Source organism: Ylistrum balloti, unplaced genomic scaffold, assembly GCF_031769215.1.
Source record: "Ylistrum balloti isolate Yb309-2 unplaced genomic scaffold, AGI_CSIRO_Ybal_v1 Utg370580, whole genome shotgun sequence".
Taxonomy (NCBI): Eukaryota; Metazoa; Mollusca; class Bivalvia; order Pectinida; family Pectinidae; genus Ylistrum; species Ylistrum balloti.
In genome coordinates, this window is record NW_026782361.1 from 1,069,765 (window position 1) to 1,097,427 (window position 27,663).

Sequence of the window (27,663 nt, forward strand, 5' to 3'; positions counted from 1 at the left end):
TATGCATACACAGTATACAGTAGGCTGCACAATATTTTTTTTCTTCTGCATCATCATCATACACACTAACCGAATTCCCCTCATACTTTGTCAATATATCCCTATGCCGGGGTAACTGACACTGCTGAACAAACTACAGGCGTCTGACCGACACCGTACGGTAAGGCAACTGTGGCTCACCGACTTTATATCTTATTTTGTAAAAGTGTTTGTGTAAATGGCTTGTTTATCTTCTGTATAACCTTGGAAAACAAACAAAGGTCCCGTCATATTAGACGCAACCCAGTTCAACCTTTTTCATGCTGTGCTTGGAATAAATATATATATATATATTTCTAAAACACTTGTCTTGCTCCTTGCTAGATGTTTAACCGATCAAATTATAGGCCTACACTTCCGCATACGACTGGAATAACTATATCTCGACATTGTTAGGACATGCATAAATGGTTTGATTTTTTAGGACTGATGTTTATAAATATGTTGGTAGTGACTGCGTAAGATACAGTTCATCTACTATCCACGGTGTTGATTTGCTTAAAAGCCTAGTTTTTATAAACTTAGGTTAACATTTGCAGCTTTTCACCAATCTGTAAGGTAAACGTGATGACAACTGGCAGGTTACCTTACAACACAGGATTTCGAAAGATACTGTTTGACGTCGACTTTTCAGAGGTTTCTCGTCGCAACCGTTTCATAAGAAACCACTCGACTGCTCTATTTCCCCTATTGGAACCTGGCCCGAGGAAGTTAAAGGACATTGGTCCGTATGCCTGTTCAAAGGACATTACTTACTTGGATTGACCTAGATTTACATGGCGCGTGTCAATGATGCAGCATAAGACGCTTGCACTTCCAGAACATCTGGTCTTATTATCATTGAACCTTCCCAAGGGTATCTGTATCCTTTTATTCATACCTTGTCCTCGTTTAATTTTGAAATTGTAGTACACGTTTGTTAACATGTCGGTATAGATGCAGAAAGTAACCCGCCTCCCACAAGTACCATATTCACCGACATTTTCCGACAATTCTGTCTTTTATGAATGGAATGTTTAAACTTAATCAAATGTATGAGTTCGTGCATCTTCCTCGTCTATTAAACTTAAAATGACACGATATTAAAATGTAGAATTAGATATATGACGACATGTAACATGGTTATATCATAGACACCTAGGCGACACGTCATCCCAACATCGGCACCTCCGGTTCTGGTGATATTTCCCCAGTTACAACATTACAACGTTAACAATGTTAACTGATCACGAGTATAATATTGTTTTACAAATAGAAGTGAACAAACTAATCAGAATTTTTCCAAAAGAGAGAAAACCCCTTACGGCCAAATTGTCTTCAAAGCAGCAGGCTGCTCTCCCTACTGTTATCTGCATCTGTATCTGTTATTATTATACGAAAGTGTCGTGTGTAATCAGGCTTACACAGATGATGTAACACTCGTAAGCACGTGTTTGACACTTAAACGAGTTCACCGTGAAAATAACCAACGAGTTAAACCGATTGACTATCATACGAAACCCGAGTATTAAGTTCGGCTATATATGACACCCGAGATACATGCTCATACAGGGAGGATCTTACATCAGTTTCCATCTATGTAGGAAATGTAAACGAATTGTATATCCTTTTTATTGCATTCCATGTAAGAGGTATGGCGTGTTACAACCAGATTCGACCTAAATGTGACCAAAAGTAAAATGGAAAAACGAATTTTCTTTTTCGGGGAATTTGGATAGGTATTCTCAAAGAGCTATATACAAATAAAAATTATCTGGAAAAAAAATTGTGGGTATGTGGCATTTGTTATTTTTCACAGATCGTCAAAGTTGCTACCTGAAGCAAAATGTACATAAAACATGGAGGTATCCTGGCTTTGAATGTAATTTTGACATACAGCGCACACATGTACCAACCTAAGGTAACAGAACCTAATCCAGTGTGATCAGATGTAACTTAAATCCTATCCTCGAAAATTCGAAAAATCAAATTGGGCCAAAAATGTTAATGCTTTCAAACGTAGAATTTACTATTGAAGTGTCGCTGGTTTCTTACTCAGTGCCTATAGCACGGACGATAAGACGTTATTAGTACATAAGTCAAATGTTTTTGAGTCACATGTTCGACCTCAATTACTGACATCATAGTTTTATCATACATTGCATAATTCTTGCGGCGAGTGTCATTTTATTTTATTATACATATTCATACGCATTGTGACAATTACTGGGAAAACCCGGAAAACAGCCAATGAGTTGCATGTTAGTTCTAGCGTCCTAGAGTCCTACTTGATAGTTTTGGAGACGAGGTAGTTCCGGATTATAAAAGGTTACATATTTAGGAGTAATCTAGCATTTAATGAAATTTTTGTTTCGCCTTTCCTTGCACATTTCCCAGCTTTAACCGAAATATCGCCAGCGACAAACACGTTAAACACACCACTTTTCGGACGTACATGTTCTATTTTTAGAAACGGTGACTCCGCTTGCACGTTTACCTAGGCGATGAAATAAGAGTTGCTCCATCCCGGTAAAGTGGCATACCTCTTTTCCACGTCACACCTGAAACACTCTGAATATATTGTACAAAAGACACACACGTGAATAGCACCTTTTAATACAACTTTAGAGTTAGATAAAGTAGCCCCTTAATTCGATAAATTTCTTAATTTTCATACGCATTCGAACCTCGTTATCTCGAGTCGGGGGGTGGGGCGGCTGTGGGAAAATTCGAGATAACCGAGTATTCGATTTAAGTTTTCATGTTTGTGTGAGCGATGTTTGACGAGGACTGACGAAACGCTTCGAATTACAAGGAGTCTTAAGAGTTATACGAGTTTAAGATATCGAGGTTCGACTGTTTCTAATAATTTAAGAACAACATCAAGTACATGTGAACCGAGCCATTAGTCGACTGAATTAAAACGTAGCATGCAGATTACGGCAAATCTTAGGGATTAAAAGTCTGCAGTAGAGTCAATATTGAACATTGTGCAGAAGACACGTAAGTGAATAGCACCTTTTAACATTGTCTATCATCAGTACACTGGCTATAGCTATACACAAGCGCAAAACCAAAAAAAACGGTAACAGGAAATAAGAATGTATTGTTCTTACTTTCTGACATAACTTTACATATCAAATCCCGGTCTCATTGTTTCAGGGAGCTCTATTTTAACATTGGAATCAGCAAATGAGAAATTTGAATTTGCGATTAAAAAAAATCTTTTGACATAACGTGTGATGTGAACCTGTTCGGGACTGTCGTGAAGCTGGAATATACCAGATACATTTGTTTATATTGAAACAAATAGTAAGACGATAATTAAAAACACATATTGTGCACAGAGAAATATTCACATAGATTCATCAATACATACAGACAACAGGTTAATGCTATAATATGTAGATATTAGTTTTATCAACTGGCCTATGTACGGCTTACATAGATACTAGCTGAAATTTGCATTAAAATGTAGGGCTCATAGCAAAACATTAAAACTGTTTATTCATATATGGTCACCGTTTAATTCGTTTGTTTCAGATGGATAATCCTATAAACGCTCGCGTCTCGTGTAATTATAATACATATATATGGATAGTGGGTTGGGCATTTGTGCCAAGTCTGCAGTCAAACCTGACATTTCTGACCCCCATCGGGTAAAAGACACGACGTTATGATTCCATGTTAAGGAATGTCTTTGTTCTCTTGTTCTCTCCTCAAAGAAAGATGAACGGCAATATAGATATCTGGTCTCGTAAAACATATGTCTAAATCAGAGAAGAAATAAAATCTTCCCAGATTATTGACATACATATGGGAACTATGCCAACCCTCTAATGGCCGACTTGTTTTGTTTTCATATGAGGCTTAATTGAAGAGTTTATCACAAGGTCACAAAGACCTTGCAAAGTCGTCGAATTTCACTTTCAGATATATTGATGACGTCTTGGTCTAACAAGAAATTCATGGATCAGGTCCATTTATATACTCTAAGGATAAAGAAACGCTAGACAAACTTTGAAGATTATTCTAGGCAAGACGTTGAGTATAACGTTCAATATTTTAAAGTAAGAATGAAAATTAATCCATACAGAACAAACTGAAAACTCAACGAACTGTATGTGGTAAGTGATTTAGGAGTAATTGAAGGGAACTGAAAGAGAAGTGTAATATGAAATCGAAACGGACTGATTGTGGGAGCTGGCTAGTCAACACCGGATAGGTCCCCCATTTTGTCTTTCTATAGCCTTGAATCTCATAGGCATAGAGTTCATGAGAGAGTTTATCCTTCTCATTGAGATGTTGGTCCATTCTTCCAAGAGTACAGTCGGACTGGGACCCCTGAGGGCGAGTCCAATATGGGAAGTAGGGCAGATTTTTAAAATCCTAATCTTTCATAATTTCGTGATTAAATATGCCTAGGTTTGGTCTCAAGCATCCTTGGGGAAGGGGAATCAGTGGTGTATAAAAGGTTGGATCTCGACCACCTGTGGCGAGCCTATTGGCGAAAAAGTGCAAATACTTAACATCCTACTGCTTCTGTAGGAATGCCTGTATTATGTCTCAATTTGGTCTGAAGCATCCTTGGTATTCCAAATTATTCGACTCCAGACCGATATGAGAATTAGATAGAATTAATACTTACAAACAAAAATGCGTCTCTCCTCTTACGTGGAAAGGACGGGCTCCCTGTAGATGACAGGAAATAAAAATTCTTCAAAATTGGTCTGTTCTGTAGGAATGTCAGGATCGTGTCGCAATTTGATCTGAAGCATTCTTGGGTGAAGAGGAATCAATTTTGTATAAATGGTGGGTCTCGGCCCCTAGGGCGGGACACAATATGGGAAGTACAGCAAATTCTTTAAGAGTTATTCTCTTTTGGAATGACTGAATTTTATTCCAGTTTGGTCAGAAGCATCTATTGATGCAGAGAACTTGAATTTTCATAAACGATGTATCTGATCCTTCATAGGGAAGTAGAGTGGTGCCTAATAGGAGAAAAGGGTATACATCTTCTAAATACCTTTGATTTAGTTTAGAAGAATTTCAGCGAACTTAACCAGGTGAGTGATACAGGACCTATTGACCTCTTGTTAGTGTAAAGTTAGTTAACGGGAAGCCTATCTATGTAAGCTGTCTCTAGGTATTAAATTGGTTGATGTTTCATAACCTACAAACTCTTTGCTAGTCACTTTCGGATGAATTTCTCTTCTGTCCTACGTCACCTGCGACTGCCTTTCACGTCTATCCCCTCCCCCTCCCTTATCCTCGCCCAATTAATATGGTGCACATACGCACGTGTGTTCAAGATGGGATGCATGTGTAACACGCTCGCACTCGTCATTACGTCATTGTTTTGTTTACGTGGTTAAATAACACAATTGTCCTGACAACAGAGGAGCTAAATCGTCCACGTGAATTCGTCTGATTTTCAAACAAGAAGTCACCAGACTTAATGATTAGTGTCAATGATTCTTCTGTCAAACTTTTGTCGTATTTTGTTCCGTGTAATCTATATAAAAATCAGATTTACGTATGTACTGGCCTCGTTATAAGTAAGACCCTTGTATAAAAGGTACCTCTTTAGCAAATAGTCTCTAGTGTAGAATGTATGCCAACATAACTGGCTCCGGGGTGTGATAGGTCGACACACAGCTGGCACCAGAGTATGATAGATCAATACAGAGAGGTTGTATACAAGAATATAACCGGTCTCGGGGTATGCTAAGTCGACATAGAGAGGTTGTGTACAAGAATATAACCGGTCTCGGGGTGTGCTAAGTCGACATAGAGAGGTTGTGTGCAAGATGATTGTAAACCACGACCCAGGGTGTACTTCGTCGATATAGAGAGGTTGTATACAAGATATTTACATTACTGGTCCAAGTGTGTGCAAGGTTGATATAGAGAGGTTGTGTGCAATATCATTATATAAATGGTCATTAATAGGGTGTGCTAGATCGATATAAGGAAGTTGTGTATAAAATAATTATATAACCGGTCCTATGGTGTGCTTATTGAAACAGAGAGATTGAGCACAAGATAAGTATATATAACTAGTCCTACGGTGTGTTATATCGGTATAAAGAGGCATTGCACAAGATAATTATATGACTGCTCTCGAGGTATGTAGGTCGACATAGAGAGGTTGTGCACAAGATAAGTATATATAACTAGTCCTACGGTGTGTTATATCGGTATAAAGAGGCATTGCACAAGATAATTATATGACTGCTCTCGAGGTATGTAGGTCGACATAGAGAGGTTGTGCACAATATGATTTTGTAACTGGTCCCAGGGTATGCTAGATCGATATATAGAGGTTGTGCACAATATAATTTGATAACTGGTCCCAGGGTATGCTAGATCGATATATAGAGGTTGTGCACAATATAATTTTATAACTGGTCCCAGGGTATGCTAGATCGATATATAGAGGTTGTGCACAATATAATTTGATAACTGGTCCCAGGGTATGCTAGATCGATATAGAGAGACTGATTACAAGAAAATTATATAACTAATCCCATTTTTTTATATCGATAGATAGAGGTTGTGTGAAGGGCGCGAATGGTTGATATGAAAGTTCCATATATGATCCCATGTTGTGATAACGCTGATAGATGAAGATGCTTATAGTTCCGTAATATAGTGACAAAATGTCAAATAACACATGGAGTAGCTGACATTCTCCAGTAAGGTATATCTATACATGTAGTTCTTTGATACATCAACCACATCCATATCTGTGTAATCCTGTCCTTGATACAAGACATGATTATGTTTTATACTATGTGATGCTTATTTACATGTACTATTGTCTCCGTCTGATAGCCATGGAAATATTCATCGTATTTCTAACAGCTGGCTGACAGAGTTATATATTAACTACAGTAACAGATTATCAGTCATATCGACAACGTCAGTGGCACAGATTGATTATTTTCTGTGTACCATGGTCTACAACGGTGTACGTACGTTCTTTAGACATTCAACACATTGTATATTAAAGATGCAAACATTAGACCAATTGTCTGTGTTGTTGGCAACTGCGACTTTCATAAATGTGGTTCAAGTTCCGAATACTAGAAAACACATTAGCGGCTTAATCTCGGATTAATGAAAATTAGGAAGGCGATTTTGCTCTACAATACATTCTTAATCTTTGGTCCATTCAGAATTCAGAGACTAAAAAGAAAAAAAAGTACATTATATCGACAGATAAAGTTGTTTGAAGACTTTAATACGTCTATAGTTGTACGTGTGACACTGAAAGTTGATAACAAAAATAGTAATTAATATAACAAAGTATTTAGGACTCAGTCTATAAAGCTAAACATCATAGTTTTGATATTCCGAATTCCAAAGTCGACATTTTAATGTGAGTGACTCCATGAACTTATCCCCAACCTATGGTGTTTACATGTAGCAATTGATTCGATATTCAGGGAACTGTTCCTATTATGATAATTTCTGTGCAAGAAGTCGTAAACTGAGGGACAATCTTGTAACACGGGGTTTCAAAAAAAATGCAGGTTGATGAGAATTATTGGAAAGGTTTATGGCCGTCATTGTGATCTCATTGTAAAATATTTCTTTGTGTGATATGAAGCTGTACGTATTTGATGCTCGGCAGTTTACCTGCTGGTTCCGTTGTTGTATACCTTGTTCTCATTTGAGAACTTGACTTACATGCCGGGTGTTGTCGACGCTTACTCTTCCGAAACACTTGACCATATTCTCCATGCACGTTTTCGAGAGTCTCGGTGTAAATTTTTCTTTTATTCATATTTTGCCATAGTTTTAATGATGTCCGGTATGGATTATGATTATGTTGACATGTTGCTATTTTCTTGTTGTTCTTTTTAACAATATATAATTCAATGGTGTGTCTCGAACTTAAATATTCACTGACTAAAATCTCATTTTGATGACATGCCGGTTATATGTAAAATGTTTATGTTCTGGGAGCACATGATCGTATTTGTATGTGCATCATCACTTTTATACCTTTATCTTTGAAACATGTTCGTTTAAATTCATGGATAATGCAATATCGTTTTATCCATTCGTACATTGGTATTGGGCAGCCATTTCGGTATTTATCTACATAATGTACCCATTAGATACATTGATATCACTAATTCTTTTATTGACATCCTGAATGAGCTATTAATATCACTAATTAGAATACGTGATATCACTTATCACCACAATAATAGAAACCAATAATTCGAATTGATGACATCATTTACTGAATTATTGATATCAATAATTCCGATTAATGATATCAGCATGAATTCATTTGATCAGGAATTAATTTCACACGATGTAGTGTCTCTTTTCAGCAAAACATCCACAGACAAAGCACTTGGTATCTTTCAGAGCCGTATAGAACAAGACCGGTCATGGCGAAAGAACATGAAACTATAATCTACAACAACATACTTTGCCTTTCGAGATACCATCTATCAGCAACGGTTTGGCACAGCTATGGCAGCCCAGTGTCTCCAATTGTGGCCAGCTTATTCACGTAGCACACGGAGAAAGAAGCTATTGCCACGGCCCCGTATCATGCAAGCCCAGTCTGTGAAATGTTGATTGGAAATAGTTAAAAAAAAGATAACCGAATGATTTGACTGGGCATATCAATACTGTAGATACCACCAACAACATCAAATTCACCTGTAAGGGAAAATATCAATGGCACTTTGCCCATTCCTTGACACCCTCTTGGATGACGGTACTATCAAAGTATTGGTCTATAGTTAAAGAAATTCACATACCAATACCTCAACGTCCGATCGCACCACCCCTTACACCAGAAGGTGGGCGTTGTACGAACCTTGTTCAACAGATGTGAAACGATGGATACCGTAATTGGGCAATCCAGAAAGTTAACAATGAATTTGATAAAATCAATAAGACTACGAGACGAAACGCCAAGGAAAAGAACAAAACGAAAGGGAAAGTCGTATACCCTTACATCTATCAAAACCATTACGAGGATTTACCATGGTCTTGGCATTGCAATAGCTACGAAACCACATTCAGACTCTCCGAAATGTCCTAATCCATCCTAAGGATAAAACACGCGAAGAGGACGTCGCAGAAGGCGTATACAAAATGGATGCAAGTACTGCGACGCATCATATATCAGAATAAACAGATAAGTGATTCCAGGTCCGACTCAATGAACATCAGAAATGTGCTGAATTCCAATAAGGCAAAAAATCACTAGATCGAAAACATTATCAGTCCATGGTCACTAAATCTGCATTCACATATCATTCTGCACAGCAAAACCATATCATTGACTGAGAAAATTCCAAATTAGACAACAGGGAAAACAACCTTTTCAGGTGGTTGGATAAAGAAGCCTCCTGGATACGCCGCAGCGTGCCAGTACTAAACATGGACGAGGGGGACAAAGATTCTGGTACATATATGACCAAGAGTTAAACAAAGCGTAGCCGAATAGACTGCAGTACAATGGTACAATGTGTATTTTTGGTCTATAATCTGTCTACCATCTGGTTACATTATTTTCAACCTTAGCATACAAATGATTATAGTACAGCCGAAAAAGTCGGTCTTCGGATTCCGTACCATTTTGTACATTACGTACTTCAGAGCTAGTACGCTCCACACTGGTCAGGTGACTGTGTAGTCATCGAAACGTCACACTCTGATATTCTACTGGTCGTGTTATAAGAACTATTCTGTTGACATTACTAACCCGAAGAAAATGTTGTTGTTTTTTTTTAAATCAAGAACTTGAATGAATATCACTAAATCGAATTAATGATATCAAAAATTTGGTGTATTTGGTGATATCATTTATTATTCTATTATTAGTTTTTTTTACATCATTTAAATCTATGATATAACTAACTGGAATTATTAACAGACGATTTCAAATAGATACTAAAGCGGCGCCCTTACGTGGTAGGGGAGATAACCTTGTCAATGGATTTTTATATATAGTAGATTGTATCACATTTGATTTCGTTTGGAAATTAGTTTCTTGTTTACACCTGTGAAGAACTGTTGATACATAAACTATATATTAAAAAAACCCACTATAGTCTTGGTTTGCCTAAATTGACTCAAAGATATATATATCAGATATAAGATCCGGCGAGAATTTATCCGGAAACTACTTTCCTCTCCAAGTCCATGTTGATGTCCGTTTGTTTGTTACATGCGCTCATTCAAAACACATGAAAGACAGGGATTGAATGGGGTTTCAGCAGCAGTGTTGCTTCAAACTTTCTAAGATGAAAACCACGAAAATAACTTAATGATAGACAGGTATTCAAGTGTTTGCTTTTGATACTCAAGAAGTCAGACAAAACGAAAAATTTAAAACAGAAATATATACATCTGCATGCATACTTAGAAATAGCTCGTGTTTCCAACCACAGGGCCATGTTATAGCTCTGCTTTAGCCTTTGAATATATGAGTATGACGTTCCAATGCAGAAACAGACTTGATAACACGTTCACTTGTAGGTGTTACTGAACCGACAGTGCACGTATCACGACGTGTTTACATCATTTTAGACGATTTTTTAGGAGACGAGTTCAGTATTCATAACACAGGTTGCCACGGCACAGGGAACATCCTGGGAGGGTGTGATGAGACTCCAACTCGTCTTCTCATTGCAGGAGATTTTTGTCCTTCCAACTGACTCATTGGTGTATCGTTTAAACATTGGTTTCATTACAATGTATTTTGAAGTGGTCATTTTTTACCACACATTATGTCATAAAATACCGACCTTCCTCACTGTGTAACCTTGCACCTGTATGATTTTGATGTGCCACTAACCAGAAGGGTTCTAACGTTCGATCTACAATTAAGATAAAAATAAAGTCGTGGATAGACAGATAGAACATGTATATAAATCCTTCACACTTATGTTACACTTGCGAATAAAACAAAAACTGATGATTTGTTCGCCACACAATATGAGACTTATGTTTTATCTGATAAACTGTGTTATTTCTTTAATGTTAAATGCAAATTAAAATATGTTCATATTGAAATAAGCAAAAGAATATGACTTTGACTAATACTTTTCCCTCTGCTAATGATATCTTTAAGACATCACATCTAAGAAGGTAGCAGACATTTATGCCCAAACTTTGCTTGGGAAAGTGTACAGACGTTCCAGGTCAACCTGTCAAACTGCTTATCATTATTTAAATGACTGTGCAACATGACTCATCTATTCTAAGTCTGCTCCTTTAAATATATATAGATGTAAGAAGATATATGTAAGTTGATCATGAATAATAAGCAATTCCTCCTTGCAATATTTTTGCTATGAAAGTCCAAACATGCACATCTTATATTGGAAAATATTGATTAAAGATTATCATTTTTAATGACATTTTCATCAGAGTTTATCAGTAAGCTGTAGACTGACAGACACAAAAGAATGCTTTGTGGTGTGAAAATAAATGAATTTAGAAATGTCGCTCTTTTGGATAAAAAACACCAAACATTTTCAACTTTAAAAAAACTATTTTCAAAAGGTGACACATACAAACACAGCTACTATTTTTACAACAAGGTGTTATTTTGAAAATTTCTTCATTGAAATGTCATTCCCATTCAAAACGTTGGTTCTATGTATGGTCTGCATCTCTGGGCCTTATTATGATTATTCAAGTGTCTCTCTGCTTTTGTGATGCCACCAGAAAATGAAAGTGCATTAACATTTCTAAAATGCATAACCTCCATTTCAGGTGAGCAAATTTGAGGTGGTATCTGTGGAATATCTTTTCGTAAATATTGGTCATTCACTAATCAGTTTATTGAATAAATTGTATAATGTTTTTGTTTGGTTGCAGTTCATTTGTGTAGCTTTCAAGATGCAAATCTTAAAAGGGTTGGAAACTGATGTTCCAAGGATGCAGGTAAGTCATGAAATAAATGCTTTTTAAAACTAACCACTTAAAATGACACATATATATAATGAAAATAACAAATGTACATTTAGCAATAGTATGTTTTATTGATTACTATTCAATAAACCATACAATACATAGGGTAACCCAATCAACAGTCACAGTGAAATCATGCGAAAATAACTATATAAGTGAAAATACTTTTAAAATGTGCTCACCTGTGTTTTTCTGATGATCAATGTTATCAATGACAAGATTGAATAGTGGAAAAGTCTGTCAGTTTGTACAAAAATTAGACAAAATATTTTCAAACTTTTCATTTGCAATGTAACATATGGTTTACCCCCGGTAGATATCTCACCCTGTGAATGAAAACATAATGCTTTGCCAGGTTACTTTTAAAGAGCAGTTATTTATGACTTGCTTGAAAACAATATAAAGACAAAGTTCACAGGAGAAAAGTCCTCTGTAATGAGAAGACACAGATAAGTCTTGGTGCATCCTCTTAAATACAAGGATCTCCCAACCTTCAGTAATGACGCCCTATGTTGTATACAATTTGTATCTCTCATAGTCTTAATTATTCTGATGTCTACTCAACTTTTCTTTTTTTGTTTGGAATCAATTAACTCAAGGCCAGTAAATAAAAGTTGAGAGCACATAGAATAATTTGGATTAAAGCTCTCTAAAGGTCTAGGAGTGTTGTAAACATGTAGCTTTTCAGTCCTGTCACACTTGTCATTATACATCTGTTACATATTCAAATCACTTGTCCAACAATAGGTGAAAATTAACTTATCGGAAATTAGAAATTAATTAAAAAAAAAAAATGTAAAATAATTTTTTGATTTTTCTGATTTAGTTACTTCTAGTAACAATTAATGAATGAAAAAGCATAATTTCTGCTTCATATTTAATATTTAAAATTCAATAATATTCTCTCTAAAATAAATGAAAATGAATAATAGTATGTAAAAATACTGTTTTCTGTACAGAAGTAAGAGTAATCCTTTCAGTATCTCATCAAGTTAAAGGAAGGGAAGTAGGCTAATGTATTCATATCTTACAAACTTGCATTGTGTGTTATATAAAAAAACTACACCGGGGAGCTGTAGGCACACTATGCTCTTGTTAAATTGGAAAATCAGTATGGTTTGATAAGAATCCTTTATTCAAAAAGAAAAATTTGAAGAAAAAAAGGATACGAAAAATAGGATAATCAATACTGATGATATTTGTTGCTCAAATTTTATCTCATTTTCATTTAATAAAGCTTTAAATTGTATTGCATGAATGATTATATATAAATTATATTTATATTTAAATGAATGAGTATATAAAATGATTATGAAATATAATTTTGAATCTACATATTGTTTTCTGTATTTCAGGAAATTCTACTTGCATTAAAGCCATAACTGGTATTGCAGTATGGAAGAGAGAGTTTTTCCTGTGGAGATCGAGGTGCCAGGCTTCCAGTGTGGGTTGATGGAAACCCTGTATGGACTATGGCAAAGAGGTCAGCTGTGTGATGCTGTGATACATACAAGCAATGGTAGTGTAGAGGCTCACAGAGCAGTGCTGTGTGCTGCAAGTCCGTACTTACATAATATGGAGGTGAGTGACAGACAGCAGTTCAGAGTGTCACACTACCACCTACAAGTTGGGAGGCTAGAGGATGTTACTGTCATACTCAGGTTGTTCTACACAGGAAAGTTTGCTGTTTCATCAGAAAATGTTGAGAACCTAATGCAGCTTTGTTTGTTTCTACAAGTAGGAGAGGCTGTGAAAGTATGCCAGAGATTCTTTAATGGATGGCATTCTCAGAAAGGACAAACTACTAGAAACTTACCTGAAAGTTTGTTTTTACTAGAAAATAAACTTGGTCTAAGAGATGGATCACCAAATATTCCTGTAGGTGTCAGCATCCAAGGGTACTCCCAGCTACCCAATACAAGTCCCCATAACAGTCCTGGTACAGAAAGTGTGCAGCAAGATCAACTGAATGTTCATACAGATCAACACTACACACATGTTGACAGAAATCAACAGGCAGCTGTAGATATGAGCAATGCATATGATGTTCACATGTGTGTTTCTCGGGAAAATCATATTTCATGTGACAGTACTCGTCATGAAGGTCAAAGGTCACCTGTAACTATCTCTTCTCAAGAGTTAACATTTCTGCAGAAAGTTAGGAGATCAGACCCTGATGATTCTCTTGATGGACAAAGATCAATGCAAATTCCAAATGACTGTGATGAAGACACTGAGAAATTGGCTTCTTGTCTGTTAGCAAATGATGTTGACAATTTGTCAAATTCATCAACTTCAGATACACAAGGGTTTGTAAATTCATCTTTAAGTGAAGATGTGACAAAGAAAGAAGGAGAAACAAAAAGAAGTCAGTCATCGCCCAATATCAACACTTCACCATTAAGCCCTGAAGTAGATGATTCTTACTCTAAGTTTAATTCTGATAACCTCACATCACATCAGCAGTGGCCTATTAATTGTAGAGATGGCAATGAGAAAGTTCAAAATAGAAGCAGTTTTTCCCAGCACAAAAAACTTTGCCATTCAAAATCATCAACATTTGACTCCTCCAAATCATTAAGTACAAATGATGAGCTAGGAAGTTCCTTAGAATGTAATGAGGATAATGTAAGTACCTTGTGTACTGATTCTGGAAATACTATCAAAAAAATGGAAAAGACAATTGAAAGCAAAACTATAAACACATGTTCTCTTCGTTCGAATTTGAGATCTAAACATGGAAGTGAAAATTTGAAAAGCAACAAACATGCAAAGAAACAAAAATTAGGACCAACTTCAGATGGAAAGAACCAAGAGAAAGTTGATACCAGTAAACCTAAGGTACAGCGTGTTAAAGGTAGGGATCCTGTAAATATTGCAACTAGAACTAAGACAAAAAGAGGCAGCAAAGACACCAAAAAGCAGGCACAGGCAAATGTGATATGTACCTTATGTAAGTTGGTGTTTACTTCAAAAATGGAGCGTGCCAAACACAAGCGCGAGGTTCACAAATTAAAACCTGATGGTTATAAGTGTGCCGTCTGTAAAGGCACATTCTCCACCCTACATCAACTTAAGACCCACAAAGAACAAGCCCATCCAGAGAAGATCAGGTGCTTTAAATGTGATGGTCACCCCTCTTTCTCTACAGTTAGTGAGCTTGAAAATCATCGTAGGAACCAGCATGTAAGAGATCAGACTATTATATGTAGAATCTGCAGAGAAACATTTGCAACAAGAGATGCTAAAAATGATCATGTAAAAAAGGTTCACCCTTATGGAAAGAACTGTCCTGAGTGTAATACAAAGTTTGATAACTGGAAACATCTGGTTGACCACAGAAACCACAAACACAATGTTCCCTTTGAGGCGAACAAATATGAAATCTTTTCTTGTGATATAGAGGTAAGTTGTAACTGTTATCTGAACTGCTATTTAGCTTTCATTTAAGATAAAGAAAACGAATCTGTGTTTTACTAGAGTATGATAGATCCTAGATCTGTACAAACATTTTTACTAATAGTACTTTGTGATTTTACTGATGGTGAATGCAAAATTCTAAGGTTAATTTACATAGATAAACATTGTGGGATATCCTTAGTATGTGGGATAATCTCTGTATAGTGATTACCCTGTGTATAATGATAGCCCTCTATATAGTGTGAATCCTCTGTATGTATGGTAAACTATGTATAGTGATGATCCATTGCATACAGTGAACATCCCCAGTATGTAGTGCTAATATTATGTATGTAGTGCTAATTTTCTGTTTACATTGATAATTCTCTGTATTTGATGATAATCCTTTGTATACACTGATAAGCCACTACATTCAGTGATATCTCTTGTATACAGTAATAATCCCCTATAAAGAGAGATACTCCACTGTATAGTGATAGTTCTCCATATTTATGATATTGATTTTCATGAAAAAAAGCCAATATGGGTTTTAAAGTTAACATGATGAACCTTTGATTATGATGAAATTAACATATACATTTAACAGAATTGTGACTACCAGACAGTGGATAAATATCGGTATTTATGCCACAAGCGGGATGTCCACTGCTGTGATCGGAGTCATACTTGCCTCACATGTAACTCCACTTTTAAAAGCAAGCGTGCTCTAAAGTCTCATCAGGAGGTGCACCTTGACCGTGACCAAAGGAATGGCTCTCAGTGTGATCAGTGTGGCAAGAAGTTCCTCTCTGTTACTTACCTCAAGGTAGATAACTCTACCCCCATTGGACTACAGTATGCTAGTACTAATTTTAAAGTTAAAATGTAGACAACACTACCTTCATTGTATTATAAACTGCCTTGTCCAATGTTTAACTTATCGCGGGAATGACTATTTATATTCTGATTTGTATTATATTATAATTATTTTTTTAACCCCTCATATTTCCCTGAACTATGTATAGAACTACTGTACATCTCTTTGATTATTTTGAACACATTAGATACTTGTAGTTATCATCACAGAGCCTTACTTACAGACTCACATTGACACCATGCACAGCGAGGAGAAGAAACCTATAAAGAAGCAGTTCCTGTGTCACCTTTGTCCGAACAGCTTCAGGGACAAACATTTCTTCCACAGTCACATGTTACGAGCACATGAGGTGGCTCCCCCTGCTGACCTGAAATTGTATGTAGCTACTAAATATGTACCATTTAATCTGTATTGAATTTGTCTTTACTTGGTTAATCTGTGCCTGTTAATATATGCCAGTCAATCTGTTCTGAATTTGTCTCCACTTGGTTAATCTGTGCCTGTTAATATATACCAGTTAATCTGTTCTAAATTTGTCTCTACTTCGTTAATCTGTGGATGTTATTATATACCCGTTAATCTGTACTGAATTTGTCTCCACTTGGTTAATCTGTGGCTGTTAATATATACCCGTTAATCTGTTCTGAATCTCTCACCACTTGGTTAATCTGTGCCTTTTAATATATACCAGTTAATCTGTTCTAAATTTGTCTCCACTTGGTCAGTCTGTACCTGGTTATATATACTAGTAAATCTGTACTGAATTTGTCTTCACTTGGTCAGTCTGTACCTGGTTATATATACTAGTAAATCTGTACTGAATTTGTCTCCACTTGGTCAGTCTGTACCTGGTTATATATACTAGTAAATCTGTACTGAATTTGTCTCCACTTGGTTAGTCTGTATCTGGTTATATATACTAGTAAATCTGTACTGAATTTGTCTTCACTTGGTTAGTCTGTATCTGGTTATATATACTAGTAAATCTGTACTGAATTTGTCTCCACTTGGTTAGTCTGTATCTGGTTATATATACTAGTAAATCTGTACTGAATTTGTCTTCACTTGGTTAGTCTGTACCTGGTTATATCTACTAGTTAATCTGTACTGAATTTGTCTTCACTTGGTTAGTCTGTATCTGGTTATATATACTAGTAAATCTGTACTGAATTTGTCTCCACTTGGTCAGTCTGTACCTGGTTATATCTACTAGTAAATCTGTACTGAATTTGTCTCCACTTGGTTAGTCTGTAGTCTGTTAACTTGTAACAAATTATGTACAGGATATTATAGATGATAGTATTTATATACTAAGTGTGTGCACAGTTAGTCTGACCTAGTTAGTCTACACTTTGTCTTATTCAAGGTTTTTTTTTCTGCAGTAGACAAAACTGACCAGGTTTTCCTCCATCATGTTAGTCTTGTCCAGTCAATATACACCCAGATAGTTTTACACAGTTCATTTATACTCAGATATTATTGTGTACCCAATTAGTTTGTACTCAGTTAACTGTTCCCAATTAGTATGTACCCAGTTCATTTATAATCAGTTTACTGTTCCCAATTAGTGTGTACCCAGTGCATTCATACCCAAAGTGTGTACCCAGATAAGATACCCAGTCTGTCTCTACCCATTGATTCTTTATCTTTATCCTGTTTTCACAGTGACACTGTATACAGCTTTGGGGCTGCAATAGCTCAGTTGGTAAAACATTGGCCTATGTATCCTCAGTTGAAGATCTAAGGTGTGGAGTTCAGTGCTTCCATGGTGGTTTTTGTATCTTAGGAAGCTGAAAAACAGACTGGTCTATGCTAGCATGGTTGTGTCCTTATGCAAGACTCGTACCTCAATTGCTCTGGATATGTATCCAGTTAGTCTGTAACCTTGCTGATCTGTACTTAGTCTGTATCCAGATATTCTGTACCCAGTCAGGCTGTCCCTAGTTAACCTGTACCTACTTAATCTATACCCAGTTAGTCTGTAACCTTGCTGATCTGTACTTAGTCTGTATCCAGATATTCTGTACCCAGTTAGGCTGTCCCTAGTTAACCTGTACCTACTTAATCTATACCCAGTTAGTCTGTAACCTTGCTGATCTGTACTTAGTCTGTATCCAGATATTCTGTGTAGGCTCCCTAGTTAACCTGTACCTACTTAATCTATACCCAGTTAGTCTGTAACCTTGCTGATCTGTACTTAGTCTGTATCCAGATATTCTGTACCCAGTCAGGCTGTCCCTAGTTAACCTGTACCTACTTAATCTATACCCAGTTAGTCTGTAACCGTGTTGATCTGTACTTAGTCTGTATCCAGATATTCTGTACCCAGTTAGGCTGTCCCTAGTTAACCTGTACCTACTTAATCTATACCCAGTTAGTCTGTAACCTTGTTGATCTGTACTTAGTCTGTATCCAGATATTCTGTACCCAGTTAGGCTGTCCCTAGTTAACCTGTACCTACTTAATCTATACCCAGTTAGTCTGTAACCTTGTTGATCTGTACTTAGTCTGTATCCAGATATTCTGTACCCAGTTAGGCTGTCCCTAGTTAACCTGTACCTACTTAATCTATACCCAGTTAGTCTGTAACCTTGTTGATCTGTACTTAGTCTGTATCCAGATATTCTGTACCCAGTTAGGCTGTCCCTAGTTAACCTGTACCTACTTCATCTATACCCAGTTTGTCTGTAACCTTGTTGATCTGTACTTAGTCTGTATCCAGATCTGTAACCTTGTTACCCAGATCTGTACCTTGTTGATCTGTAGTCTGTATCCAGATATTCTGTACCCAGTTAGTCTGTCCCTAGTTAACCTGTACCTACTTAATCTATACCCAGTTAGTCTGTAACCTTGTTGATCTGTACTTAGTCTGTATCCAGATATTCTGTACCCAGTTAGTCTGTCCCTAGTTAACCTGTACCTACTTAATCTATACCCAGTTAGTCTGTAACCTTGTTGATCTGTACTTAGTCTGTATCCAGATATTCTGTACCCAGTTAGTCTGTCCCTAGTTAACCTGTACCTACTTAATCTATACCCAGTTAGTCTGTAACCTTGTTGATCTGTACTTAGTCTGTATCCAGATATTCTGTACCCAGTTAGTCTGTCCCTAGTTAACCTGTACCTACTTCATCTATACCCAGTTTGTCTGTAACCTTGTTGATCTGTACTTAGTCTGTATCCAGATATTCTGTACCCAGTTAGTACCTACTTAATCTGTAACCCCTAGTTAACCTGTACCCAGTTACTTAACCTGTACCTACTTAATCTATACCCAGTTAGTCTGTAACCTTGTTGATCTGTACTAAATCTGTACTTAGTCTGTATCCAGATATTCTGTACCCAGTTAGTCTGTCCCTAGTTAACCTGTACCTACTTAATCTATACCCAGTTAGTCTGTAACCTTGTTGATCTGTACTGTATCCAAATTCTGTACCCAGTTAGTCTGTATCCAGATATTCTATACCCAGTTAGTCTGTCCCTAGTTAACCTGTACCTACTTAATCTATACCCTAGTTAACCTGTACCTACTTAATCTATACCCAGTTAGTCTGTAACCTTGTTGATCTGTACTTAGTCTGTATCCAGATATTCTGTACCCAGTTAGTCTGTCCCTAGTTAACCTGTACCTACTTAATCTATACCCAGTTAGTCTGTAACCTTGTTGATCTGTACTTAGTCTGTATCCAGATATTCTGTACCCAGTTAGTCTGTCCCTAGTTAACCTGTACCTACTTAATCTATACCCGGTTAGTCTGTACCCTGTTGATCTGTACTCAGTCTGTATCCAGTTAATGTGTCCTAGTTAATTTGTACCTCATTGGTCTGTACTTAGACACTCTATACCCAGTTATTCTATGCTAATATCTAATAATTCAATGTTAACCCAATTTGTACTGATTTAGTACCTAGATTTACCAATACCATCTGTTTTTTTCAGGCACAGGTGTACACACTGTGATTTTTTTACTGTTCAGAAATCACATTTGAGAAAGCATATGAGGCACCATTCTACAGGTAATAACACACTAAAAATGATTAACTACAGTATAAATACTTTAGTACCATAAATAGTGTTACTGAATTTGAAATACCTATCTACTATCTGCTCTGTAGGGTCACAAGACATGATACAGCTGAAAGTATAATACATATCTACCATCAGCTCTGTAGGGTCACAGAATATGATACAGCTGAGAGTATGATACCTGACTACCATCAGCTCTGTAGGGTCACAGGATATGATACAGCTGAGAGTATGATACCTACAGGCTGTCCAGCGTCCCTAAAATTCCTAAAAAATCCTAATTTCTTTCAGTTTTGCTAAAATTCCTAAAAAAATGAAAAATTCAAAGGGAATTCCTAAAAAAGCCCCAATTTTTCACTTCAGTTCCTACTTTTTTTTATATTTCTTTCAATTTACTGAAAATACTTAAAATGTGTTTTAATGTAGTCTGTAGTTCTAATTTAGGGTAGACAATGAAAGGAAGTTGACCAGTGGATCTATGTACCCAGATTGTTATTGGTTGTGACTGAGTGACAGAGGTGTGATTCTTAAGGTCACAGCCAACAGCAGCTGGGACACTGAAACCCTGGAAGACACCTTTCCTGCAATTAAGGCATTGTATGTTAGTTTCTATTTTGTCAAATTTGCAAAGGTAAGTCAGTTTAATGCTTTCATACTCCCTATTCTAGTTATAAAATTCCTAATTTTAGCCCTAAATTTGCCCTAAAATTTGTAATTTTAGCCCTAAATCTAGCCTAAATTTTTTGTCAAGAAGTGCTGGACAGCTTGTACCTAACTACCAACAGCTCTGTAGTGTCACAGGATATGATGCAGATTCCAATTTTTTTTTATCATTCTTAGGAATTGAGAAAATCAGACCTTTTGTGTTAATGATTCATTGAATTTTTTTTATTTCAGAAGCAAAAGAATATGAATGTAACTCTTGTGGAAAGAAGTTTTTGACAGAAGATTGTTTGGGAAGACATATACAGAGACACCGTATGTATAAAGCAACATTTTACTGAAAAATCTTTTCCAGCTGAGGGTTATAAGTAGCCTATGTAATGACTGGGATAGAAATGCAATCATTTGACCTCATTCATATCATGTTTTGGAGTTCAATAAAAAAAGTTTGATAAGAGGGGATTTGTCCAAAATGGTTTGATCTTAAATTAGTATTGATGTAGTATCAAATTATCTAATTAGGTTATTAAATTCCATATTACATGGACTCAAGTGTAAGATTATATGTATTACATTTTTGCTGGTGCTCTCTCTCTGTCTCTCTCTGTCTCTCTCTGTCTGTCTGTCTGTCTGTCTCTCTCTCTCTCTCTCTCTCTCTCTCTCTCTCTTTTTCTTGAAAATGTATACTGTCTAGTTTGACATGACATTACTTGTATGTTCAAATGTATGTTCACACTTTTATTGAATGTGCATTAGAAAATTATTTGTTCAAAACATCATCTACAATGTACTCCTAAAAGAGTAATTGTATTTTTGTTCTCTTTTTTTTTCAGAAATGAAAGATGAGTTCTGTCCTATACCAGGATGTGGATATTCCACCAAGTACAAAAGTAATCTTAAAAACCATGTGGCACGTATCCACACTCAAAAGGTACCGACATTTTACTATATACTCCACATCTTAATGTCCATCAGTAATCAGGTCAGGATGTTGTATCATATGGAAATGAGACCAAAGTTCCTAAATTCATTGTATCTAAACAGAGATCAAGATATTTCAATCATAGATGAAGTGCTATTTTGAAGTACGAATCAGATTACCACTGAAATGTATTGTTGAAAGTGTTTTCTGTAGGTTTTGTGGGATGAAATCCTCAAAGTATTTGTAACACAAGACAAAATTTATTTTATTTATTGGAAAAAGTACAAGTAAATCAGTAGTTATCCATTGATAACAAGGCGAAAGGGAATTAATTTATCAGGTAAGAAATCTAGCTTCTGAAAATAAAGACAATATTTAAATGTCCCACCACTATTCAAATAATCTGGACTTCTGTGATTGTGTAAGTTTTGTACTCGAGTTCTATCTCATTGTTAGAGCATTAGATAGTTCTAAATATATTGATAAGTAATAGAGGTCAGTGTTTATTCCACTGCCTCCTCTAGCTGTATTCTAGTCTGATGCTCATCTTCACCTGAAAAAGGGTTACACACTGAACCCCCTCCAGGAATGGAAAGAACTTGTCAAATTCTTTCCATGGGTAACAGCGATGGTTATAAAACAAGGGCTAAGCATTGGTCAATATTTCTCTGAGTCCTGATGTGAAAGCCAATGTAACAGAGGATATGATCTATTACAATGCCTCCAATATCAGTATTCATGACGCTAAGTTTACCAAGATTGTCCTGATTGTGTAGGTAGAATATAATCTGTTGATCTGCGTACATATAGTTGTGTATTGTTTCCTCTACAGGATCTGAAACCGTTCCTTTGTCCCTACTGTGACTACAGATGTAAAGAGAAAGGCAACCTCAACAAACATATCACAGGCAAGCACAAGATGGAGGTTGTCACCGTGGCTAAGCTAAGGAAGAATGCCATTAAAACAGGCACAGGCTATCCTAACTTTGTCACCATGTCGCAGTCTAACACTGCTGCATCCTACTCAGAGGAGGAAAATATGGAAAGTCAAGTAAACATGGCAATGACTATGTCTGCCTCCTACAATCAGTATCAACTTGACTATAACATGCAGGTTTACAATGGTGTCACGTGACACAGTGTTCAGATGTACAATGCTGCCATGTGACACAGTGTATAGACCTACAATGGTGCCATGTGACACAGTGTACAGGTTTACAATAGCACAAAGTGACACAGTGTACAGATCTACCATGGTGCCATGTGACACAGTGTACAGGTTACAATAGTGCCATGTGACACAGTGTACAGGTTTACAATAGTACCATGTGACACAGTGTACAGGTTACAATAGTACCATGTGACACAGTGTACAGGTTACAATAGTACCATGTGACACAGTGTACAGGTAACAATAGTGCCATGTGACACAGTGTACAGGTTTACAATGGTGCCATATGACACAGTGTACAGGTTACAATAGTACCATGTGACACAGTGTACAGGTAACAATAGTGCCATGTGACACAGTGTACAGATCTACCATGGTGCCATGTGACACAGTGTACAGGTAACAATAGTGCCATGTGACACAGTGTACAGGTAACAATAGTGCCATATGACATAGTGTACAGGTTACAATAGTACCATGTGACACAGTGTACAGGTTTACAATAGTACCATGTGACACAGTGTACAGATCTACCATGGTGCCATGTGACACAGTGTACAGGTTACAATAGTGCCATGTGACACAGTGTACAGGTCTACAGTAGTGCTATGTGACACAGTGTACAGGTAACAATGGTTCCATATGACAAAGTGTACAGGTTACAATAGTACCATGTGACACAGCGTCCAGGTCTACAATAGTACCATGTGACAGTGTACAGGTTATAATAGTACCATGTGACATAGTGTACAGGTTACAATGGTGCCATGTGATACAGTGTACAGGTTACAATGGTGCCATGTGACACAGGGTACAGATCTACAATGGTGCCTTATGACACAGTGTACAGGTTACAATGGTGCCATGTGACATAGTGTACAGGTCTACAATAGTGCCATATGACACAGCGTCCAGGTCTACAAGAGTACCATGTGACAGTGTACAGGTTATAATAGTAACATGTGACATAGTGTACAGGTTACAATGGTGCCATGTGATACAGTGTACAGGTTACAATGGTGCCATGTGACACAGGGTACAGATCTACAATGGTGCCATGTGACACAGTGTACAGATCTACAATAGTACCATGTGACACAGTGTACAGCTCTACAATGGTGCCATTTGACACAGTGTACAGATCTACAATAGTGACATGTGACAGCGTACAGATGACAATGGTGCCATGTGACACAGTGTATAGGTCTACAATAGTACCATGTGACACAGTGTACTGGTCTTGAATAGATCTCGAGGCCCCTCTCTAATATATTTGTATTCGTTTCCATGTATCTGAAGCCAGCTTCTTCACAAGACAAATAGTGAAAATGTAACATGTTTTTACTATATGTCTATACATATGTATCTCAGGAAAACTGTATTTGCAGCCATTCTAGTCAAATTCCTTGTGTCAAAATATATCTTAACCTGTAATATCATTATGAACAGATGCATAAGAAGCATTTTGTTTTTTATGCTACCCGAAGGAAGATATGTATTGAGAAAATAAAACGCACAAAAACCTTACCTATTTTCAATAGCTTAAACATCTGTGTGTATGTTTGGCTATCTTGTATTAGAGAGGTACATGTATATAAAACATGTTACCTATATATATATCTCTGCTTGTATATAAGTATGTACCAATTTCTTGTCATATGTATGTCCAGGTACTTAATTTTTTATTGAATTGCTAGATAATCGACAGAACATTTATAGATTAAAAGCCTTTTTACAGCTTGACAATATCAGACTATAGTGTGAGGTCATTACTATTTGTGGGGGGGTTATTTTTCACATTGTTTTTTGTTGGTACCCTTAATCCATGAATTCATATGTCCATGAACTGTTGTAAGTTAAGGACATTTATTGAACTATATTTATCCATGAAATCAAATTTTCATGAAAAAGTGATTTCTTTGAAAAATAATGAAAATTGTGCTTTACGAATATACATGTATATGATTTTACAGTACTTTGGTGTTTATGCAATTACTCAGCACTGCGTGATACTTGGGCAATAATGAATGAAAGCAATTGTTTTATATGTCATTATCAGTGGTCATGTCTTTAAGCAATTTATTTCTGACAGTTATTTTAGGGGTCATGCCTGTATTCATCACTATGTCTAGTGCTTTATATTTAATGTTTTATTGATATTACTGTTATAAAAGTTGTAACATGACACAGAATTAAACATAATATATACATGCTTACCATAATTTGCCTTTATATACATTTTACCTGTTATTAAATTGAAATATTACTGTTGTCATAATACACAATGGCAGAAATGATTTTTAACAGGTTTTGGTCATTGAATTTAATATTTATAAGAACTTGCACAAAATAAAGGTACTTTGAAGTAAACACTGTGTTTATTCTGTCTCTGTCCACCAGCAATTTCTTTTGTATACACAATTCATGTAAGTACTTCAAAATCTTTTTATCACATCACTGCTATGTGAACAAATATTCTGTCTTACTGTGTGTTTGTGACTTACTTTGACTAGGGTACTAACACTACTTATTGTGTTTGTGACTTACTTTGACAAGGTTAATTACACTACCTGGTGTGTTTGTGACTTACTTTGACGAGGGTACTCACACTACCTAGTGTGTTTGTGACTTACTTTGACAAGGTTAATTACACTACCTGGTGTGTTTGTGACTTACTTTGACGAGGGTACTCACACTACCTAGTGTGTTTGTGACTTACTTTGACTAGGGTACTCACACTACCTGGTGTGTTTGTGACTTACTTTGACTAAGGTACTCACACCACCTAGTGTGTTTGTGACTTACTTTGACTAGGGTACTCACACTACCTAGTGTGTTTGTGACTTACTTTGACTAGGGTACTCACACTACCTAGTGTGTTTGTGACTTACTTTGACTAAGGTACTCACACTACCTAGTGTGTTTGTGACTTACCTAGTGTGTTTGTGACTTACTTTGACTAAGGTACTCACACTACCTAGTGTGTTTGTGACTTACTTTGACTAGGGTACTCACACTACCTAGTGTGTTTGTGACTTACTTTGACTAAGGTACTCGCACCACCTAGTGTGTTTGTGACTTACTTTGACGAGGGTACTCACACTACCTAGTGTGTTTGTGACTTACTTTGACTAGGGTACTCACATTACCTAGTGTGTTTGTGACTTACTTTGACTAGGGTACTAACACTACCTAGTGTGTTGTGACTTACTTTGACGAGGGTACTGACACTACCTGGTGCGTTTGTGACTTACTTTGACTAGGGTACTCACACTACCTGGTGTTATTGTGACTTACTTTGACTAAGGTACTCACACTACCTAGTGTGTTTGTGACTTACTTTGACTAAGGTACTCACACTACCTAGTGTATTTGTGACTTACTTTGACTAAGGTACTCACACTACCTAGTGTGTTTGTGACTTACTTTGACTAAGGTACTCACACTACCTAGTGTGTTTGTGACTTACTTTGACTAAGGTACTCACACTACCTAGTGTGTTTGTGACTTACTTTGACTAAGGTACTCACACTACCTGGTGTTATTGTGACTTACTTTGACTAAGGTACTCACACTACCTAGTGTGTTTGTGACTTACTTTGACTAGGGTAATCACACTACCTATTGTGTTTGTGACTTACTTTGACTAGGGTACTCACACTACCTAGTGTGTTTGTGACTTACTTTGACTAGGGTACTCACACTACCTAGTGTGTTTGTGACTTACTTTGACTGCTGTGTAACAAATGCCAAGAATAAGATACATTTACTCTATTTAAGACAGTGTGATCTAATTATCACCTGTAATGAGGACCTCTGGGATATACACTAACATTAAGCCTATATATGTCAATATGACCTTACGATCAGGTATTATGATGACCTCTGGGATATACACTAACATTAACCTTAATCTTACTATCAGGTGTAATAGTGACCTGTTGGAAGCTTACTATCAGGTGTAATAGTGACCTGTTGGAAGCTTACTATCAGGTGTAATAGTGACCTGTTGGAAGCTTACTATCAGGTGTAATAGTGACATGTTTGAAGCTTACTATCAGGTGTAATAGTGACCTGTTGGAAGCTTACTATCAGGTGTAATAGTGACCTGTTGGAAGCTTACTATCAGGTGTAATAGTGACCTGTTGGAAGCTTACTATCAGGTGTAATAGTGACCTGTTGGAAGCTTACTATCAGGTGTAATAGTGACCTGTTGGAAGCTTACTATCAGGTGTAATAGTGACCTGTTGGAAGCTTACTATCAGGTGTAATAGTGACCTGTTGGAAGCTTAATATAAGGTGTAATAGTGACCTGTTGGAAGCTTACTATCAGACGTAATAGTGACCTGTTGGAAGCTTACTATCAGGTGTAATAGTGACCTGTTGGAAGCACCATGTAATAACTTCAGTATCAGTAAAATATGGGTAATCGTGTCCGAAATTACTGTATCCCTTCTAACTAGTACGCAAAGGAGATACAGCCACTGTGTTCCTGCAACTTTGGCTCTTGGTAAACCACAAGAAAGTCTCTCTGACCTACTTCCAGATGTAATGTAAATGTTAACCTTATCAAAACACAAACTTCCAACTTAGGTTACTGCTTGACTGCAGCTGAAACCAATTCATAC

At 36.6% G+C, this 27,663-nt stretch overlaps 1 protein-coding gene across 4 annotated transcripts; it reads left to right on the top strand.

The window, feature by feature from the left end:
• Positions 1 to 8,884: 8,884 nt before the first annotated feature.
• On the top strand, positions 8,885 to 25,384 carry LOC132556624 (zinc finger protein 658B-like). Of its 4 annotated transcripts, XR_009554477.1 has the most exons (10): positions 10,275 to 10,335; positions 11,884 to 11,949; positions 13,332 to 15,381; positions 15,983 to 16,201; positions 16,476 to 16,627; positions 20,193 to 20,269; positions 21,177 to 21,257; positions 21,776 to 21,873; positions 22,697 to 23,466; positions 23,564 to 25,384. XR_009554477.1 is itself a non-coding variant. In XM_060221057.1 (9 exons), exons 3-9 carry the CDS (start codon positions 13,372 to 13,374, stop codon positions 22,997 to 22,999), a joined length of 2,940 nt encoding a protein of 979 aa, XP_060077040.1. In that variant the 5' UTR covers positions 8,885 to 9,516; positions 11,884 to 11,949; positions 13,332 to 13,371; the 3' UTR covers positions 23,000 to 25,384. The 4 variants fall into 4 exon arrangements, 3 of the variants coding, with proteins under 3 accessions (XP_060077040.1, XP_060077039.1, XP_060077041.1); XM_060221057.1 differs by lacking the exon at positions 10,275 to 10,335 and adding an exon at positions 8,885 to 9,516 and having other exon boundaries at positions 22,697 to 25,384; XM_060221056.1 differs by having other exon boundaries at positions 22,697 to 25,384.
• Positions 25,385 to 27,663: the final 2,279 nt, after the last annotated feature.